General features: G+C 46.0%; 2 protein-coding genes across 2 annotated transcripts; both read right to left on the bottom strand.

Moving 5' to 3' along the window:
- Positions 1–8,438: 8,438 nt before the first annotated feature.
- LOC123114062 (protein DEFECTIVE IN EXINE FORMATION 1) lies at positions 8,439–15,728 on the bottom strand. The gene is made up of 13 exons (XM_044535424.1): positions 15,392–15,728; positions 13,817–13,927; positions 13,311–13,393; positions 12,970–13,087; positions 12,691–12,902; positions 11,726–12,177; positions 11,561–11,631; positions 10,816–11,072; positions 10,328–10,509; positions 9,664–9,947; positions 9,446–9,563; positions 9,150–9,332; positions 8,439–9,058 (listed from the first exon to the last, which is right to left on the bottom strand). The coding sequence occupies exons 1-13, from the start codon at positions 15,526–15,528 to the stop codon at positions 8,741–8,743; spliced, it is 2,526 nt and encodes an 841-aa protein (XP_044391359.1). The 5' UTR covers positions 15,529–15,728; the 3' UTR covers positions 8,439–8,740.
- A 3,730-nt stretch (positions 15,729–19,458) lies between these two features.
- Positions 19,459–21,624, bottom strand: LOC123117534 (cytochrome P450 709B2-like). Its single transcript, XM_044538269.1, has 4 exons — positions 21,247–21,624; positions 20,942–21,165; positions 20,606–20,853; positions 19,459–20,490 (listed from the first exon to the last, which is right to left on the bottom strand). Exons 1-4 carry the CDS (start codon positions 21,509–21,511, stop codon positions 19,686–19,688), a joined length of 1,542 nt encoding a protein of 513 aa, XP_044394204.1. The 5' UTR covers positions 21,512–21,624; the 3' UTR covers positions 19,459–19,685.
- Between the last annotated feature and the right edge of the window lie 585 nt (positions 21,625–22,209).

The raw sequence follows: 22,209 nt of genomic DNA, 5'->3' as shown, positions 1-22,209 counted from the left end.
TGCAAAGACTTATCGGCCACAGATTCTTGATCCTTTGAGGGTTTTTTACTTTATGGATGAGGACAACAGTGGTGTCATTCCACCCTTCCGGCATGGCTCCTCCATTTAGTACCGTAAGGACCACATCGATCACTTTATCTCCCATGAAATATCAGTGCCTCTTGTAGACAATCGAGGGCATGCCATCTGGGTCAGGAGCCTTTAGATCCCCAATGTGACCGAGCGCCACCTTGACCTCCTCCCGGGTGACCTCCGCTTCCAGGATGGCCCTCATAGCACTAGTGACCCGAGGTTGGACTTTGTTGAATAGCTCAGGTAGGCGGTTGACACCGGTGGTGGTGAAGAGATCCTGAAAAAAAGAACAGACATAGTTATTAAGCTCCTCTCTTTCTTCCACCTCCGTTCCGTCCTCCTTCTTCAACTTTTTTATCCTATTCACCTTCCTCCTTGATGAAGCTACAGCCATAAAGTATTTCGTGCTTCTGTTCCCATCTCGCAACCAAGTAACATGTGAGTATTGTTTCGCTTTGGTGTTCTTTTTGTCCTCCAACTCTTCAAGCAAACACCTTAGCATCGCTTCTTCCCTTACTTTCTCTTCCGAAACCGGCGCCCTCATACAGTTCTCCAACTTCCTCCGTGTGAACTTCAATCTTTCCTCCAACTCTCCCGCCACCTCTTTACCCCATCTCCTCATCCTTCCCGCTGCACACTTCAAAGCAGCTCCAACATCTCCACTATCCTTCATACACCCTTCCTCCCACGCTCCTTGCACCTCCTCACTGCACCCTTCCTCCTTAAGCCACCATGCCTCGAACCTAAAACCTCGATCGCCTCCACTCTTCCTTCTGCTGACACCCTGGGTGTTGACAATGATAGGCCGGTGGTCGGAGTGTCGTGGGGCACCGTTAGTAATAGTGAATTCAGGTAACCACTCACACCATTTGGCATTCGTAGTTGCTCTGTCAAGACACTCACAAATATATGTGTCAATTAGCTTGCTGTGTTTTCTCCAAGTGAACTTGTCCCCTTGAAAACCTAAGTCACACAAGTCACACGCCTCCAGGGCACTCCTGAAATTGTCCATGTACCTCTGGTGTCAGACTGCACCACCAATCTTCTCATCATAAGTTAGTATCTCGTTGAAGTCTCACAAGCATAGCCACGGGCGTCCGTTCTGATGTTGCTGGCCAAGAATGCGCAATAGTTTCCAAGTCTCTCCACTTTCCGATCCACTTAAGACTCGCCATAGATCACTGTAACTCTCCAGACACGACTGTCTTCCTCCATCACATCCACATCCACATGTCTTCGGCCATACGACCTCAGGGATACATTCACCCCCCCTCCTCCAGAACAGCGCCATGCCTCGGCTTCGACCGACTGGATTCCAAGCAATCATATTGGCCAGGCCCAATGACCATCTAAACCTATCCAACTCCTTCTCAGTCAGTTTTGTCTCTGCCAAGAACAGAACATCAGGCTCCTCCGCCTTCCCCAAATCGAGAAGGCTACGAACTGCCGGGCCATTCCCGAGCCCCCGGCAGTTCCAACCGATGAGTTTCATTGCTCCCGGTGGGGCTGCTCCTGCATTCCAGCCGATGTATTGTCCTTTGTCGCCATAGGCGTGGCCTCGATCACTCGCCCCACGTCCTGAGGCACTGCATCAGCCTTCCCCCTCTTTCCTTCCTTCTCTACATCCTCCTTTGTCCTCTCCCTCTTTCCTCCTAGACTTGTCACCACCTCTTGTCCGCCTACTCCCAATGCTTTATCCATGCCCTTCTTTTTGTATCTCCCCCCCCAGAAGTTTTGTCTTTCTCCCCTGGATTGCTAACCACCACCGGCAACTTGCTATTGATCACGGGCCCCATCCCTCCCTCTAGTTGCTTTAGAACCTTGACGGGGGGCGCCTTCTTCTGTTCAGATGAGCTCGCCTGTAGCACCAGTTGCCCCTCCCCGAGCTCCGACTTTCTAGCGTTCCCTTTAGCTCTCTGAACGGAGTCCTTTTTGATCGGACTAGTGACTTTCTCCTCTCCCCCCGTCTTCCCAACCCCTCCTCCACTAGATCGGGAGTCGCTCTTCCTCCACGACAGACTATCGCTTCCACCACTAGACCTCCCGCTCGACCGGCTAAAGCCATAGTTACGGGGGCCGCTCGAGCCTCTCCCACTCCTCCATGGTCGATCCTGCATCCACCCTTTGCGTTGACCTACGTCAGCCCGCAGCCACCTCCCAAACTGCGAGTGATCGCCCTTTTTCAGCTTGATGGCGCAGTCCTTCTCCCCATGGCCGATAGCTCACATGTGTAGCAGAAATCTGGCATGTATTCATACTCCTGTCTACACTAGTCTCTCTCCTCCTCTTCCTCCCCGCTATCCATGGCTACTTTTCTCCACTCCAGGGATCCTTCTCCATCTTCCTCCTCATCTAGGATAAAACCCCTCATCAATGGCTTGTCAATGCGCATTCTGATTTTGATTCGAAGGAACCTGCCAATAGTTGTGTCGTCGACCCCGATATCCGCCTCCACGTACTTCCCAATGATGTTCCCAATGTCCTTGGCCGACTCCTCGTTCGTCATACCAAGAGGTAGATTGTAAACCCTAATCCATATTGGAATATTATTGTGGGTGTAGTCCTCTGGCCTCTTGCTCGGTACATAATATTCCACCACGACAAGTTCCTTATCAAACATCCATGGCCCATCTTCAATTTCCTTCCGCTTGCCTGACTCCTGGTGGAACGTGAGAATGAACTGATTTACTCCTATTTCCTTACAGCCGATCCCTTTGATCGGGCACCAGACCTTGCCGAGGGAGAGGCAGATCGCATCCGGGTGCGCCAATCTCTCAGACATAACCTTGCCAACAGCTTGCATCACCGAATCCTTCCCTTTCTCCCTTGCTGAGATCCTAACCCTAACTCCTTTCTTCTCCTCCCCCGACAACTTCAAACCCCTCATCATCCCGGCCATGTCCTTCATCTTCAAGACTTTCTCCACCCCAAGCCCCCGATCTCCTCCTAGGTTAAATTGTCTTACGACTACGTGCCCTAGGGAAGCACGTAGAAGGGTTGAAGTGTACTGGACGGCGGCACGGTCAGCACGACTGGACAGCGGCGGATCACGAAGAACCCTAGCCTGGCCGAGCCCGATCATGATCGCCTTCGCAATCGCCCCTGGAAATCTTGGACTAAACGTGAACCGTCACCCTACGCGAATCGTCACCCTACGGGAAGGGTTGAAGAGGTGCATTTTATTTTAGGACAACATAACCTTGGGTCCTTGACATCACTTTTCCATGTTTGCAGTAAAACACCTGAGCTACACACTTGATAAAGTATGTCCTTCAGTTGATTTACAGATAGTAACTGAGATACGCCTGACATATTATCCAGATAGTAACTGAGATACGCCTAACATATTAAAAATTCGACAAAAAGAACACACACACACACACACACACAAATCGAAAGCTGTAAAGGAAAATGCTTGACAAGAGACAAGCAAGGGACAGGATGATACCTGGAGTGTAGAAGCTCATGTAACCCGTATTTCCCCCGCGGATGAGATGACGGGCTCGTCACGTCTCCCTGCGACACGCTGGGCGTGCCTACTCCGCGGCGATGGCTGGTGTGGTTCGCCGTCAATTTCCGGACGCCGACGATCCTCGGGCCATGTCGTGGGGAGGTGGTGCTCGGCTCGCGTTTGGATTCGGTGGATCTCGTGGATGAGCGGGGGTGCATGATCGATAGGCGGTCCAGGATTGGGCTCGTGTTGGCCCCTGGCGTCACAATCGTGTTCCCCTGTCACGTCACGCGCATCGAGGAGGAAGACCTGGACGGGAGCGGCGCCTCGGGAGCCGGCAAGGGAGAAATTGCGGGCGGTGGGGGAGGAATTGCGGCCGGTGGGGGATTAAATTCGGGCACTACTAATGCCTGGGCTCCGCTCCTCCTCGACCCTTCACTTCCTCCCCTAGCCATCTTGGTTTCCTCTCTCCAGATCGGTGACTGCGGCAGCGATGGTGGAGATCGGTGAAGAGAAGCTGAGGAGGTTTGTAGGCAGGGATGCGCGGCTGCGTGCTCGCCTGAGGGAGATCGGTTCGTGGTATACCAGCAAAAAGGAGATGTACGGCGAGGTGGAGGCAATTTTCGAAGGACTGACAAGGCGGCGGAGGAGCGGTCGCTGATCGGGAGGGGTGGGCACAAGCGCCCACTCCAGGTGCTGCTGTGGGCGATGGATCAGGCGGACTCACCGGTGCGAGCCGTGGCGAGGAAGTGGGTGGCATTCACCTCCTTCGAGACAGCGAATCTCGCCCCGGCCATGCGGGAGTCGGCGCTCAGATCTCGCGAGGGGGTGTTGGCTCTCTCAGCTCCAAGGTCGGCTATGGCGCCGATCGAGATCCTCGAAGACCCAGTAGTGCAGCCACCACGGGAGGAGGCGCTGCAGATGGAGGTGCAGATCCCACGACGCTCAGCTTGGCTCGCCCCACCTCCGACAACACCGACCCCTCGCCGCTCGGCTCGCCTCATCGGAATCGATGCCTGAAGCCCTTGCTAGCCCGCAACCGCTTCTGGGTGCTGGCTAGCGATGATTCAGGCTCCGATTCCGATGAGGTTGATGATGCAGGTAAATATTGCGCTCCTACTTGTTCTTATTTTCCTCCTGTCAGTAGATACAGTGGGGATTCTGAGAATGTTGATACACAAAGCCAAATCAAGTTTGTGAATAGGAAAATGAAGAAAAAAAATGAATAGATAAGTTCAGAGTTTGCTTTTACAAAATCAGGGGGATGCTATTGAGAAGAAATATGATAGAATGCAGATTGAATCCAGTAGTGATATGATACATATAGACTCCCCTAGTTGGGGAGTATATCATTGCAATAACGTTGATATGGCGCTCATAAAAATGAAGCCTAGAAATCCAAAAATCTGGGATTATACCAGATTTCCTGAATTCTTAAGTGACATTGAACCCGACGATGATAACCCTCCCTAAAAAACAATAATGGTTTTGGGGGAAGTGGAGATAAGATTGATAAGGATAATTTTAGGTTAGATATTCCTGAAAATTACGCGTTGGAAGAAGTGGCTGATGAAGTTTAGAGAAGAAAGGAGACTCAGAGTTTTGGGGGAAAGGCCAGAGAGGATGGCAGGAGGAAAAAAATGGTCGGAGTATTATTCTGTTGAGTTGGGCCCCAAGGTCCTCTGGCCCAGTAAGGAAGAAAGTTTTGGAGGCCCAGATGGGGGAGTGGGGGAATGGGTTTATATAACAGAGGCATTCCGCCTGCGGTCCCTGAACCTGATTTCCTCCACACCCCAAACCCTAAAAATCCCAAGGCGGCGGCGAGTAGGGAAGCTGAGCCTGAGGAAGAAGATTTCGCCGGAGGAGGAGAAGAGATCATGGCCAACAGATAGAAGAGCTGGCGTCCCAGACCAGGGAGAGGAGCTGGTTTTGGAGGAAGAGGTAACTTCTTCAACAAACCCAACAATTCTGAGAGAGGCTTTAATAGGCCTGATGGGAGAGATCAGGAGAGTTTTGAGTGGAGAAATAGAGATGGTAACTACAGAGGGGGATCTGGGACAAACAGCAGTGGATCTGGAGGTGAAGGGGCATCTATGGGAAGTGGTAGAGATATGGATAACAGGGTTGGGAATCTTGGCCCCAGCAGAGGGGGAGGGCAGCAGGAAAGAGTTCTTGGGGGATTGGAGAAATGGGATCTGGCAGTGGATTTGCAACAGTCAGTCCTGATGTCCCACAGATGGGTATGCAAGAGGGGCAAATGCAGATGGCGGGTGGTTTTCCTGTGATGAACAACCCTAGTTTCCCCCAGTTAGTGCCAATGGGAATGGGCCTTGGCCAATTTGGTTTCATGCCCCAGGAGCAAATGGCACAGCAATACCAGTATCTGCTATCCAACATGTCAAAACAAGAGACCTTGGAACTGCAGGGTCAACAAAAGGATGAAGGGGGAAAAGGAACATCAAAGAAGAAAGATGCAGGGAGCAACATCAAGGAACTGTTCTGTGTGAAGTGCAAGGAACAAGGACACCTGAAGATTGATTGCAAGAATAAGCTTTTTTGTGTGGTGTACCAGAGAGCATCACATAACACTGAAGATTGCACAGTCTTGAAACAAGCTAAACCAGTGGCCAAATATGTTGGATATGGAGCTAGGGGCCTGGGGTGTCTTCTGGCGCAACACACTAAGGATATGGTGGCTGCTGAACACACAAATCCTATGGCACTGGTGACTGTTCACTCTGGGTAGTTAAATGAAACTACAGTTGTCTTTGGATTCTCCAAGATGTTTGAGTGGGGGTGGACCTGGAGAGCCAAATTTCATAGTCCTGCAACATTTTTGATGAGATTCCCCAATAAGACCAAATTGGTGGAGTTAAAGAACTTTGGTAAATTTACTCTGCTGGGGACAGGAGCCATGGTGGAGGTTGACTTCTGGAGTCCAGATGATAAAGTCAAAGGGAAGTTACACTCGGTGTGGATAAAAATGTGGGGTGTACCTGATACACTGAGGCATTACCTGGGAATCTGTGAGATTGGTTCTACTTTGGGGCCAGTGGTGGAGGTGGACATTGAGCACATTCATTCCAGGGAGGAGATCAAGGTGAAGGTTGGAGTGAGGGGAATACACAAGATACCAGCAGGGACTGAGATAACCACCAAGGATTTGCTTCTGTATGATATTTGCTTTGAATTTGATTCGGTAGCTGAACAGGGATGGTACAAGTTTGATGAGGGGAATAAAAGGAAAATGTTTGAATATTTGGAGCTGGAACACTTTGAGGCACAGAGAGAGAATGACATGCAGAAGAAAAGCAAGCAAACAGACACTGGGAAACAGAATGTGAGTTTAGGGAGCTTGGGCCTAAAACAGTATGAACAGGTGGTTCTGAAGTCTGGAGACAATTGTCAAAATAATGACACTGCTAAAGAAAGTGAGAAAGTAGGGATTAGTGCAGAGAGGCAGGGGAGAGAGGAGGATCTGTTATCTAGGCTACAAAAGGCAGAAGAATTGTCTGCTAGGCAGACTGCACAGTTGATATTGGAAGAAAAAAAGAGGAAGGAGATGGAGATCACTAGGAAAACCCTTGAGAAAGAAGTGAAGAGACAACATGAGTTGCTTCAAATTAATCTGAAAGGGAATGAGGATGTGAAAGGGTCACAATCTGGAGAGAGAAATATTGCTGAGGGAGAGGAAATGGAGAACTTGGATGAAGATATGCAGATTGAGAACAAACAAGAGGGGGGAGGAGAGATGACAGATCAGGAGTTGATGGAACAAGCCATTGGATTAGGATATGTTGAGCCAGTGGATTACACAGCTAGTCAAGAAACTGATTCTTTTGAGACCAAGATTATGAAGGCCGGGAAAGGTGATGTTGATCTAAAGGAAGAAGAGGAGGAGCGAAGGAGGTGCCTTAGGCTGAAAGGCAAGGAAGATCGAAATATCACCGAGCTAGCAAAGGAAAGGGCTGCTAAGAAGGACAATTATGGTAAGCTAAATAATAACGAAAGTTTTCCAAATTCTGATAGTTTCTTTCAGAAAGTTGCTGAGGGGATTGGGGTGAAACTAGGAAATAATCCTGATATGAGTAAACATAATGTTGATTGATAAAAAAAAAGTGGAACAGGCTAGAATTGATCTGTGGTTGTCTGATTTTAATAGAGAACAAAAACAAGCTGTAATGCCTGAAGAGGCTGAGATCATTGATACTGGGGATTACACCCTAAAAGATCTCTTAGATCAGGGGGAAGATGGGGAAGATGATAGAGAGGATGATGATTGAGAGATAGTCAGAGAGCTTTTTTCATCTAGAAAAGAGATGGGAGGAAGAATAATAATAAAACCACCAGGGGTTCTGGGGTTAAAACTGCCTACGCTGTTAAAATTTTGGAATCTACGTTGGTGTTGCAGTTTGGAAACTGCGACCCTGACCGGTGTTTTGTACAAACATCATTGCCATTGCAGCTTTTTTAATAGAGAAAGAATATTACACACAAGCCAAGCCACTTATGAACTCTACTTCTACAAATGTATGCATATTTTGACCCAAGAAAGTAAAGACTTCGAGAAAATTGGTTCCAGCATTCCCCGGTAGCATCTCAGATCTCACGCACAAATGCGGCCTGCTAGACTGAGAATTCGCCTTGGAAAGTTGACTGAAAACAATCTGGTCTAGACATCGAGACTGGTGCAAGTATAAATGGGCTAATAGATCTTCATCTAGTAAAACAAAAACAACAAAGGCCAGCATATATTTCCTCATTCCCTGACATCTGTTTTCGGATAAAAAACAGAAACCCAGCAGTTAAGAATCTGGACGCTTGTGGCCTTGCACATAAACAAGCTCCGGACATCACAAGAAACTGAAGAAATACAGACCAGCGCCTGAAGCCGAACAACAAAAACAGGGACCCCTTGAGTACATACATCAGGTTGACAGAAAAATAGGGTCACGATGAACAGCGCGTCACATCATCAGTTAGAAAATAATTCAAGTGTGTCACAAAATTCTTCCTCAAAACTCAACTGTATTTCTATACTGTAAAACTATATCTGCCCTGCCGAACTAGTTAACTGATGGATGGGGGAGCGGCGAACAGGATTTCTGATCTCATGGTGCAGACTGCGCTCGCTCCCCGGTATGCTACGGTGTGCAGAGGTCCTGTCATGGGAGAGCCGGCAGGCCAGCCCCTTCACCTGCTTCACCGCGGGAACCACTAATCGATGTTGTTCCGCGAAAACGATGGCAACGGTGCGCCTTCTTGGGGCCGTAGGATGACGAGGAGAAGGAACATCCCGAGCATCGGCAGAACCACAAGCCATTTCAGCAGCTTAAAGTAGTGCACGTGGAAGGTGAGCGAGTACTCGTCGGCGAAATGCAGCCCGTGTTTGTCCACCATCTCCACGAGCACAGTTCCTGTGGTTCTGACGGGCACGGTGGGGAGCTGCATCCGCTTGTGTCCTGGTTCATTGTAGACTTCACTGACCACAATGCTCCTGTCTCCCTGGTAATTCCCGGGGACGAGTAGAGTTACCTGAAACCCAGAAGTAGAATGGAGATAGTTTGGAGTTAGTAAAAGTATTTGGTTTGTCCATCAGGTGAGGTTTTGGGCTGACAGGATGTACCGTGACATTGTAAGGAGCTTGATTCCCATAGGGAACCCTGTACTTGTCTACAATCTCAAATTCGACCCAGAAATGTTTACCCTCTTCGTCACGGAATGTCCTGGAACCATGCTTAACATAAATACCTTGACGGTTGTGCCTATATGCAGCATTATTCCTTCCTTGGTTTGATGATCTCCATTCCTACAACCAAGTTAGAATGAGAAGTAACCTTGTTACCATGCTTTTTATCCTCTATTTTAAACCAAGCTCAAGCAGAAGTTGCAAACAGTCCACCAAGGCTAAGCATCGCCTACCTTGAGAGGATGGTGTGGTGAGGGAGTGGAGAAGCAAAAGACATTGCCATTCATGGTAGTAACAATGAGATCAAGGTCATCTCCGCCATCCACATTGTCCGCCAAAACCATAGTGTACCTGTCAATGTGCAAAGCAGTGAGCTCATTTTGGTGAAATGCAAGTACAATATCCAAAAATGCAACCAAATGTCTTTAGGAGCAGAGAAGAAACAGCATACGAGGTCTCTCCAATGTCAACAACATCTGCACAGCCACTAGAGCCCTCGATCAAATACAGATAACCATCAAAGGACGTAGTAGCAAGGGTTAGTCCTTGCGTCTTTTCTCCACGTTTGCTCATGTCAACTAACAAGACAGGACTCATGATCCTTCCATGTGTTCTATATGGGAAAGGCTGAACTTTTGAGCCATCCTTTCCACTAAGAACGTAGATGTTTCCCGATACAGTTGGGACCACAATATCAGTGTGGCCATCTCCATTGACATCCCCGACAGTAGGTCGCTGTCATCACATGATCATAACAATCAGATTGAATATAGAAAAGCCTAGATGAAACAAAGTAAAGAAGACGAAGATGCTGCGATAGAAATACGTCTGTGTGATAAACTTTATTTTAACTAAAACAAAATATGATGTTTTCAATCCGTCTTGAACAATTTTTAATAGTACCAGAAGGCAGAATGGTTGAATATTAAGGAGATTGAAGCAAGATTCTGGATGAACCATATTATCCTGAGCTAAACTAGGCAAGCAACTTCAGCATGTGTAGCCATTGCAGAGTATAGATTGTAAGAGACATGGGTTACATTGGTATATGAATAGACAACCAAATTTATATAAGCATTCAGCTACCACCGTACAAAGAATAGGGTGAAACTTGCCTGTGGAACAAGGCTCTTCAGATGCACCTCCCAGATTTCGTCTCCCTCTGCAGTCCAAGCTGCTACATTACCATGCACATCAGCAGTGACCATCTCGATCTTACCATCATCATTGATGTCTGCTGCAATGATGGGTGCATGGATCTCAGCCATCTCAAGGGGGAAATTTTTCCTAGTCTTACCTATATTAACAAATCAACAACAAAGAGCTCATGGTTACTTCACATATATCAGCACATCAAAGATAAAAGTATGAACAATGTGGAAATTCACTGTTTTCCCTATGAGGATATCAGTGGATTATAAACGAATTTTCCAAATGAAAAATAGCATGATAAAAACTGGTTATACTTTACACCAGGTCTTGTACAATTCTAGTGAAGAAACACTAGGCTACGAGAGTTAAATGTAGGCAGTATATGAGATGACAGCTCAGGCTAAATCTGCTTTTGGATGCAATACTACACATTATGAGGTTAAGAATTTACCGTGATGATCAAGAACATAAAACAAGCCATAGGAAGTTCCAACAAGGATATCCAAATTTCCATCACCATCCAAATCAACCACAGTTGGAGACGAATATGCATGGGCAAGGAATTTCCCACTTTCGGTACTCAAATCGAGTTCTGCTGTCCATTTTACTTGTTTTGTATCAAGGTTAAAAACAACTATACTGCTTGCAATATATTTTCCTATGTCAATCCCTCCTAGCTCTTTTAAATGCTCTGCGTTATCATAATACCTGCCAGTAAAAGACAGCAGATTACTAGGCTGCAAAAGGAACACCACCACGGTAACACAGGCAATATATAATGAAGTGCTCGCGTTGCGGTTGGAAATTTTGCATTAAGAAAAAACATTTCAATCATAACGAAAAGATAGCACAGCAAGATAAAAAAAACACCTAGCTTTTGCTTTAGTACCTGTATTCATTACTGGAACAAGCATGATATAGAACAAAAACAATCAAAGCAAAGCATAAATTTAGTCAGGGAAGCAAATGCACAATCTAACTGAGACTAGCTATAAGCACCATCAACCAACCAGTCCATGCTAAGAGAGAACAAAGGGGTCCTATTTTTGAAAAAATAATCTTGGAGAGAATTAATGAAATGCAACATAGGAAATCACAAATAAACTGGCACTCAGAGCTTCTTATTTACGAGTCATCATCCAGATGTCATGAGCAACACGCACGAAATGCATTAGTAGCAGAGAAAGCAGCCTTACTCGCGGTCAAAGAAGTAAGATACAGCAATAACCATTTCTTGTACACCGTCATTGTCAATATCTGCAATTACCTGTAGAAAAAATGGCAACAAAGTAACCAACTCAAGAACATTACTAGAACAAACATCAAAATTTATGTTAAACGGAACAAAAACGTTCACTTACTGGGGTCGACAATATGTGAGCATCTATGCTCACATAATCTTCCGCTTTCTCATGCTCTTGTTCTGTCCAATCCTCGTCTCCCCACCAGGTCTCATTGACATAATCATCATAATCATAACTGTACTCTTCAGGGAGATCTTCTGCATCCCGAAACAAATCAAATGATGCATTAGCTTCCTCCTCTAAAGGCTCATCATTTTCAACAGTTGATTCTCCTGTTGTTCCTGCATCACTTCCATGAGTTTCTGCACTTCCCGTTTGATCATCACTTTTATCTGCTGTTTGAAGCAACCTTCTCTGAGCATGTGATGCACTCTCTGTCGTGGTTTTCGGATTTTTTGGCAACTCTGGATTCTCCTTTTCAGTGGTAGGATTAGGTTTTGCTTCGGATGACTGCAGCTCAGATGGATGTTTCAAGGGATCAGCTCCCTGTGGTGTGTTGGTTGTACTTCCTACAGTAATAAACAGAAAACGTCAAAATGCATCCTTCCTGCATCCACACACCCACAGCAGGACGGCATGGATAGTCCACTACCCACATCAGAGTAGTGCAATGATTACTGTGTGCATGTAATGTCGAATTTCTTTTAAACATTATCAATCCTCATACTGGTGAGTGGTGACAACAGACAAATTGTACATTTATATACCAACTCAAATATGTGAAAAAGTGAACTGTACAATCTACAAATATAAGTGAGCCTAGTCGACAAATATGTTCACCAAACAGCAATACTTTGTGGTGGGGGATCAAGACAACGTTTTTTAGTTTTCTCAGAGGGAAAAACACCAACACCAAACTAATAGCCCCTGATTCAAATGTAAAGAAACAGTACATGTAACTTCCGCGAAGCCTACCAGATACAAATTGCTAGAGAAAAATCTATACATCCAAATGCAAAAATAAAACAAGGCATTAGTATAGACCAGTGAGAGATGTGGCATCAGATTATAAGCTAACTTACGCGACTGAGGTTCCTTTGAAGATTCATCACCAACTGATTTGTCCTGAATATTTGGGTGAGATTCCTCAGAAGCAGCTTGTTTCGCAATTGAACTGTCATTAACATCCGGGTGGGAACGGTCTACTGGATCAGAATTTAGCCCAACGTGCCAATCTTTACGAACTTTCCTACGAGGTACCTCTAGCTTGTCCATCATCAGATAACCTGATATCCTACATAACAAACAAATAAAGATCCGCATGTTCATAGAAAAAAAAAGCCACATATTGAGTTCCTTACCTGAAGAAATTCACTACACCATTGTAAGTAGCCAACACTATTTCCCGTGTGCCATCCTTGTCAATGTCATAGAGAAGAGGACTTGAATGAACATTTGACTGGTGAAACGCAGGCCATCCTGGAATTAGTGTTTCAACAAATATATATTTAATTAAAAAGAAAAGTAAACCATACCAATTAAAAGAACGATATGGATAACAGATATTCAACTGAAAGTTCTTCAGGACATAGCAGGGAGTTAGCGTATCTTAAACTAATATAATATAGTTTGGTTAGAAAAATTCGAGAATATGTAACAAAGAGCTCAGCATAGCATGCCAAATGATAGGATGAAGCCTCACCTGGTAGTTTGTCTCCATCGGAACCTTCAAGCACTTCTAAGTAATGGACAAACGATGGCACCACTACTTCCAACTTTCCATCACTATCACAACAAAAAGAAGTTCATGCAAGTGTGTTTGAAATAGAATTATAAAAAGATAGAAGGCGCTAAGGCAGCAACTGGAAGGAAAAAAAATGTGCATGCATCTGACATTTAATTATTTAATAAGTCAAATTTAGCATGTCTATGAAATGCTTGCACTTTGGACTTTGTAAGCTAAAACCATATAGGGGGGACAAGCTGCAGCTACTCTGTTTATGGTGATGATGTACTTATCTGATTTACCACATTATTACTATAGTGATCAAACAGAGGGAACGCACTACTCTTTACAGAGCATGGAGCGATAATTTCGTCTTTAGGTAAGCAAAAAAGGATGGAAACATGAAATGATCAAGTACATATGACACAGACCAGTGTGATACTAATGGCAGAAAGAGGCTAAATAACTTCTCAAGCATATACCTGTTGATATCAGCAATCAGTGGACTTGCATAAATGCTGGAACTAACTTCAGTCTGCCATCTCAGCTCCACGTGTTTTGGACACTTGGTGCTCAACAATGCATCTTCATCACTACAGAAGGTTTACAGATGTTATATTGTAAAGTGTATACATCAAGCCGTACAGATTGCTGACATTATTTGCCTATGCACCTTTGAAATATGTAATGTGCATAATGGTTAGAACTTAGAACAACACATGTCCTCTGGTCTAACTAAATCACTAAATTAAGTTGTGTGCTTGTACCATTTGCAAGTCAGCAGGTGTGCACATAAATCAGGTCATGGATAAAAGAGCTTCACTTAAGTTGGAGTCTTCTTTAGTGAAAGAAAAAAAACACTACACATCAATAATTTGAACAAAAACGTATATTAATCTAACAAACCAAGATACTCCGTTTACAGATATAAAATGTAGTAAGCATTCTATTAAATAACTATGCATTGTGCTCCCTGTATGGTGTTTTCTAGCAGTTTTAAGAATTAATGTGCCAGTGAAATTCAGGAGCAGCAAAAGCATTAGCATCCTTGATATCTAATGCCACATGATATCTATGTGGACAAGTTCGAAGCTATTTTTAGTTCTATCCGAGATCAGCAGATGTTCCAGGCAACAATTTTGCAGAAGCCATACATGGATCCCATGATTTTTCTGTGAATTTCAGGAGATACTCGTGTTTTATCGCAACTTTCACTGTAAAGAGCTATCATAAAACTACACTTCTAAGAGGCGTCAGTGAAGTTCTTACTAGGTTTTGGTCGTAGGCCTCACAACCAAAATCAAGCAAGAGTTTTTCACCTTTTCAGCTCACTATTTTGTCTTTTCATTCTCTTTCTAGGTTGGGTGTGGTAGAGGGGGGGCTGTAAGAGCTTAGTGGGTTTTAACTCTTATGGGAACATGGGATATGAGCACAATTGCTGGGAAAAAATTCCCCAGGGCCCGATGGTCCCTCAGTTTGATAGGTGAGGTCATGCAATCAGATTATGTGCATCATATGTGCAGGCCAAATGGAGCTCAGGTTCATACTTAAGCAACCAGACCAGTGTGTATCAGGATTGGGAATAGCATTCTTCTGCACAAGTAGCCTGCTTAACTATAACATGACATAGAACATCAGGTTCAGATGTGATGAGTTCATTGCACCTTATAGATCAACTAGCAATGTGAAATGTCAATACTCAACTCGTACACAATAATTTAAGCACTGAATATGTCAATTACAGAAATCATACAGTGGTTTAACATAGTTTGTGGGCATAGCGTCATTCTAAGCATAAACAGAGCCTCTGGCGTGAAGGCATGAACAGAGCACTGGCACAGCGATCACAAACAAACTGGTTGAGGTCAACAACAGCAACGAGGCTACGAGGAACCGCGCAGGAAATGGTTCACGCCAACGGATACAGCGAGACTAGCAGAAACGACGGAAGCTAACATATCATCTGATCGTTTCCGGCGCCAGGGATCTAGCAGCGATCCCGAATTTAGAGCGGCGAGCGGGGAGGGGCGGCTGGGCAGTGGGGGAGCGCGACTCACAGGTGGGGGTAGCCGAGCATGTCTTCGCTGGCCTCGCGCTGGCGGAACTTGTTGGTCGTGTTGGCAGCATCCTCCCCCGCGGCGGCCGCGCCCACCGCGAGGAGGGCGCACACGGCGAGGGCGAGGAGGGGACGCATCTGCGGCCGGCGGAGCCTGGGGGTCCGCGGGGCGGCGGTCGCGACGCGCCGCGACGAGGCGGCGGCGAGGGGGGAGGAGATCTCGGCCCGGCGGGCGAGCGGCAGAGCGGGGGTGGAGTGGTGGGGGAGTCGGAGGGAGCGAGCAGGGGGACGAACTCGGAGCGAGCCGCTCGTCGGGGTGGAACGCTGGAATGGCGGAGGAAACGAGGGGGGTTTGTGTAAAGCTGCGGGTCATTTTGGTCTCCTCTCTCTGATGCGTGGGCCCAAGGTGACTGGCCTGACTGGTGGGTCCCCTCACCCGGAGTGCTTCGTAGCACAAATCAGATTCTTGGTTTTCACCAGGATTTTGCATTAATTAACTTACAATTCTCTTCTACTTTTTTTCAAAAAATTATACTCTTTATTGCAAGATATCATCATATTATCTTTTACAAAAGTATCAACAATCTTTATGAATGGATCTTTCATCCGCCCTGCACATACCTTACTTCTAACTACTTTGGCTAAATCATGGGCAGTACAATTAGACTCCCTAGGAGCATGCTAAAAAATAATATGCAGAAAATCACAGGCAAGGTATATATATATACTGTTGTCGATAGACCGAAAGAGCAGCCTATATTCTTCATTGTCCCTATCACCTTGAAGTTATCGGAGTTTACCTCTAAGCGGTTAAACCTGGCTGTAGCAAATTGAGACCAAATCGTAAAGCCAGTGCCTCGGCCATAAACGCATCTATGCACCAAATCGATTTCCCCATTTCCTGGCGTGACGAATCTGCCATTCAAGTATCTGATTACAGCGTCATACGAGACCTTGAGTAAGTTTGGGTTAAAAGCCCCATCCATGTTTAGCTTCACATAATTGTTCCTTTGTCTTTCCCTGCCATGTCGCTTGATCGTCGCCTTTCCATCACTCGCTATAGTATAGTTAGGAACCAAAGCTCTGATTGTCATTGCTATGAACGTAGGTTTTTGGACATTTTCATTATGCACTAACGTTCTCCTCTCACCGTAAATACCAGGAACCAATAGCAATTTTTTCGTTGAATTTCCTAGACCAAGGACCACATATTCTTTGGCTGGTTGTAGCAATAAATATTCTAGCACAACTTCTCCCCGCATGATCCACATCACATGCTTTATCCATAGCAAAGTCCAAACCCGGTTAGTGACATACCTCTTTAGCTTTTGCACAAGTGAATAACATGTGCTTGGTATCCTCCGCTCTTATACCACATGTAGGACATTGCCCACTGACTTTTATATGCCTGTTAGCCAAAGTCACTCGACATGGTAGTGATCCTAACAAAGTTCGCCAGAGAAATTTTTTAACCTTGACTCCAGATAGTCCTCATATTGGTGAATTCTGTGAGGGTCCGACTGTATTTTCTCTAGATATTATGTGTCCATATTGGTTGTGCCACTCTGCAAAGTATGTCGATCTCACTGAGAATCTTCTATTTTTGAATAAGTTTCATGCTACAAAATCAAACATATCAAATTCAGGCAACGGAATCGCAAGGATCCACACCATATCAACTTGTCAGAATGTTTGAGAAACCAACTCTTCATCCCAATGACCCGTATCAGGGTCAATGAAATCACTTAATTTTGATAGTAAATTGCCCCCACGAGCCGTGATCACTTTCTTGGTAGGTGAGTTAGGGATCCATTCATCATCCAAACATTGATCTGATTACCATCACCGATCATCCATATATGACCTTTTTAGTGTCTGCACCCTTGACATAATACTTTAATTTGCCATGTGGGAATGAGGCTCTCTTTTTTAGAGTTGCATTCAAAATATCACAATCTAGATAATATTTGGATTTGAGAACACGAGGACAAAAGGAATCCGGATTACCAATTAATCTCCAAGCCTATTTCGCCAACAGGGCTAGGTTAAAACAATGAATATCTCGAAATCCCATTCCACCTTCTTTCTTTGGCACACACAACTTCCACCATGCAAGCCAGTGCATTCTCCTATGAGTGCCATCGTCACCCCACCAATAATGCAACATCACGTCTGTAATTCCTTTACAAGTATGTTTTGGAATTTTGAAAGCCGACAGTGCATAAGATGATATAGCACGCACATTGATTTGAGTAGCACTTCCTTTCCTCATGTTGAAAGTTGCATTTCCTTCCATCCCACAATTCTTTTCATAACTCGATCCACCAAAAACTGGAAACAATCTGTCTTATGTAAACCCACAGTGAATGGTAAGCCTAGATAAATATCTGATAGTGCATCGGTCATTATATTCAAACTGCTGCAAATTTGTTCCTTCATCTCAACTCTAGTATTAGGTATAAAAAACACACTTGACTTGTCCACACTAAGTTTATGTCCCGAAGCGGCACAATATGATGCAAAAATTTCTTTCAAACACTCAGCATTCTCAATATTGGCCTTCATCGTGATTAATGAATCATCTGCAAACAATAGATTAGTGATGGTTGGCGCTTCCCTACACACCTTTACTCCCTCAAGCTTTCCTTCCTCCTCGGCTTTATTAAGCAAAGCAGTTAATCCTTCAGTACATACAGAAACAAATAAGGCGATAATGGAACGCATTGTCTCAAGCCTCTAGACGGTTTAAAAGTTGTTCTGAGTTAAAACGTATACGGTATTCCATTGTACTAACACATTGCATAACCAGTTTAACCCACTCCTCATGAAATCCCAATTTCAGCCGAATACCTTCCAGAAACGGTCATTCAACCCAGTCATATGCCTTATGCATGTCCAGCTTCACCGCACACCAACCATTATGTCCCTTTCTCCTGTCCTTTATCACATGAAAACTTTCATAAGCTACCAAGACATTGTTTGTGATTAGATGCCCACGAACAAAAGCACTATGCATTGGGCTAATAATGTCTGGTAAAAAAGCTTTCAGCCTTGCTGCTAGCATCTTTGAGATTACATTGCATATACTGATAGGCCGAAATTGAGTCACTTTCTCCGAAGAATTTAATTTTTGGAGCAAAACTATAGGCCGGACAATTCTCTTCTACTTAATTATTGAATGAGAGAAATATTTTGCCTCTGTTTTAAATATTTTTTTCACCAAGCCATGTATCTCCCGGCAAACCAAGAGGATGAGGAGATTATATTTGAAGTTTTAAAAAAGTCAAAAGCAAATCAGCATGAAAGTTTTATCCAGTAGGTCTCATGACTTAGGGTTTGCTCTCCTCTGCCAAGGACTTTCTTCGACATAAGTCCAACATATCTACTGTTGCACATTTAGTTATATCCGGGTTTCTTTGTACGACACATGTTAAAAGCCATTCGTCACTTTTGCTTCATGGGTTTTGGCCATCGATCTCAACTTTGTACAAAAATCGGACACCAAGGTGTTGTATCATGCTGGAGCGTACTACGGGGATGGCTTATCCACTCGCCTGACCTTGGCGATGACTTGGTGCCTGGGTATTTATTGGTTTAAGGTTTTAGGGTTCAATGGGGGTGCCAAGAAAAACTTGAGTGTAAGTAGCAAGATCGATGCCCTAGCAGAACCAAAGATGATCGATGACATGTTGTGGGGATTGGTTTGGAGAAAGAGGAGTTCAGAGTAAAAAAAAAGAGGAGTTTGAAGGTGTTGTTTTTTAAGAAACAAAAGATGTGGCGAATGAATGAATCGAATGGATGGCGGTTGCACTGCATAGGAAGAATCACTTCACATCTCATACTTTCTTTGCTCACATGAGGGTTGCGGTCCAGAAGATCAAATTCCGCGCCTTGGGGGCTCTTTTGTATTATCCAGTGTTTCTTGCCTAGGGGATTGGTTGAAGATTTTAGAAGGCGACTTCATGGACTTAGGATTTCTCAAAGTTCGGACAAAGCACATATTAAGATGACAATTTTTCATACAAAACACTATAGGAATCATTGAACATGAAGTGTTGCATTGTCAGCAAGCCCAAGTTGTCGTGTGGGTTGGAGGGGCGGTAAATTCACCGTGCTTGCATGAATTATTTGCAACTAGTCAGCTAGCAACATCAATGTAGTTGAATGTGTGGGGTTTCTGAGCCCAAACAAGAGCTTATAGCGGTTACACAAACATATCTAGTGTACAACATAAACTATACCCTAGTCAAACAAATATAAAATCTTGTGTTATACTCAACACATTACACATGCCTCTACATCTCTAGGCTCTTGAGGACCATGGGAAGACCAAACTTGGGCCGTAGTGTGATCACGTCCATGGGGGCATGGACATACTTAGGGGATAGGAAGAAGGAGAACCTCTGAAGAATCATAACGATCACAATCTTGGCCTCGATCATCGCGAAGTTTTGCCCAATGCACGACCTTGGCCCACCAGAGAAAGACAAGAATGCATTAGGATGCTTTGCTGCCCGCATCACTCCGTTTTCGAACCTGAGAGGATTGAATTCATGGACATCCTCTCCCCATACCTCCTTGTCACGGTGTATCGTCGCGATGGGGATGGTCAGGACCGTGCCTTTGGGCACCGTGATGCCACCGACCTCAAGATCTGAACCTGCCTTTCTCTGAATGGTCGACAAAGGACTGTATAACCTAAGAGTTTCTAGCAGGAACACGTTGATTAGCTTCAATTTGTTGAGCACGTCACCGGCGGGAACCTCATTACCGCACTCTCTCACCACCTCCGCCCTGAGCTTCTGCTGCCATTCTGGATGTGTGCTCAACAAGAACATGGTCCATGAAAGCATGTGCGAGCTAGTGTCGTGGCCAGCGAAGAAGAAGGTCTTGCACTCGTCTATGATCTCGTCCATGCTTAGAAGCGGTTCCTGGCCGTGCTCCTCCGGAGTGCACGCCTCCAACATCAGCCCGAGCAGGTCGTTCCCGTACCCCATGGTGTCCTTGGTTGCGAGCCGACTCTTGATGATGTCGGTGAGCATGCCCCTCACCTCCTTGTCGAGCCTCCATATCTTGAGGTTCTTTTGCGTTGGCAGGTACCTGATGACCATCGAATTCCATGAACACATGCATGCTCCAATATACAGATTATAATCTTGCAGTATTGTTTTGAACCAAGTTACAAAATGAAAAAAGGAAGCAAGTAGTTAAGCACCTAAATGCCCGGATTTGGACATTGTAAACGGTGGAGAAGGCAAGGAATAGGAGCTCCCTCTGCGCGAGAAAGACTCGCTTCCCCTCTCTGTAGCTAGCTCCGAACGCCGTGTGGGAAATGACATCCGCGGTGAGCTCCTCGAACTGGCTGCCCAGCTCGATCTCCGCCGCGCCGCCTCCCTCGTCCACCTTCGCTTTCCACTCCGACATGATTGACCCGGCACAGTCCGACATGGTCGCCGTCATCACCTGTCGCTCGTGCCATACCAATGGCAGCTGTTAAGTTAGCGCTGGAGCTGGATGACGCACGTCGATCGTGTGGTTCCTGCGTACGTACCTTGAGCTTGTCCATGTTGAAGGCAGGGTGGACGACCTTGCGGTGGCGCTTCCACTCGTCGCCGTCCGCGAACACGAGCCCCTTGCCGAGCAGGCGGGCGATGTGCGGGTTCCCGGTGTTCTTGGGGTACAGCCCGGTGCGGTCCAGGAGCACCTGGCTCACCATGCTCACGTCCGCCACGCACAGGGTCGGCCGCGCTCCGAACCAGTACAAGAACGTGCGTCCTGCAGTGCACAGACCACAGAGCACAGGGTCGGCATGGAATCATGGAAGGAATTACAGATGCAGGCCGATGAGTTTGGTACCGTGGACGGGGATCCATTCGCGCATGTGAGGCTGCACCATGGGGACGAGGTCGTGGGAGCCGACGTCCAGCACGGCGCCGGCGGTGGCGGCGCGGAGCCGCTTGATCTCGCCGAGGTTCCCGGCCAGGAACCTGTAGCCCGGCCCGGCCACGCCCTGCGCGCGGAGCTGCCGGGCGATGGCGCGCGGCCTCCACACCAGCGCGCTCAGCACCCACGTTGCCAGCACCGCCGCGGCCGCCGCCACAACCGCCCACACGAAATCCATCGGTGGCTAGACCTGCAGCTTGCACGCACGCACGGCTCGGTGCGGTGGCGGAGAAGAAAATCTGAAAATGTCAGCGACGACCGACCTGCATGTACGCCTGCGCTACTGCCTGTGAGCTGAGAGTGACCGGGAAATGCGTGCGAATGCAGCCAAAATTTTCATCGATCTCGTGCACGCAAGCGACCAGATCCGCCATTGCAGCCGAGACATTTCATTTCTATACAGTGGGGATCCAGGCGCAGATTTCAGTGACATCGTCCCCTCGTGCCCCGTTGACTAAGTAATTAACTAGCCTTTCTTTGCAGTGCTGAGCAGGATTAGATGATGGTACATGGATTAACAATTAGTCAATTATTAGTCCAACATGTCGAAAGTAAATAAAACAAAGAAAATAAACTGTCAAGATAACATCATACACAAAACAAATGACTTGTGCATACGTCTAGATATACCCTTTTGTGCATATGTATATGTATTCAATCTCTTGTAATTGTCTATGTGTATGAGAGGAATACAATGTCCACTCAATGTGGATTACACTGTCTTGCACTACGGATGTATCAGACCTTATTTCTTAGTTTACCGGCAAACATGTCCGTGTGTTGCAACGGCAGTAAAAAGTATATCTCAAGGCGACGATGTAGAGGTACTTCTGTTACGAGCATGCATGTAAAGGTAATTCTTTGGACATCTTGCGA

Source organism: Triticum aestivum, chromosome 5B (genome assembly GCF_018294505.1).
Source record: "Triticum aestivum cultivar Chinese Spring chromosome 5B, IWGSC CS RefSeq v2.1, whole genome shotgun sequence".
In the NCBI taxonomy this organism is placed as follows: domain Eukaryota; kingdom Viridiplantae; phylum Streptophyta; class Magnoliopsida; order Poales; family Poaceae; genus Triticum; species Triticum aestivum.
Note: the sequence above shows the minus strand (reverse complement) of the source record. Positions and strands in the feature narration are given on the sequence as shown.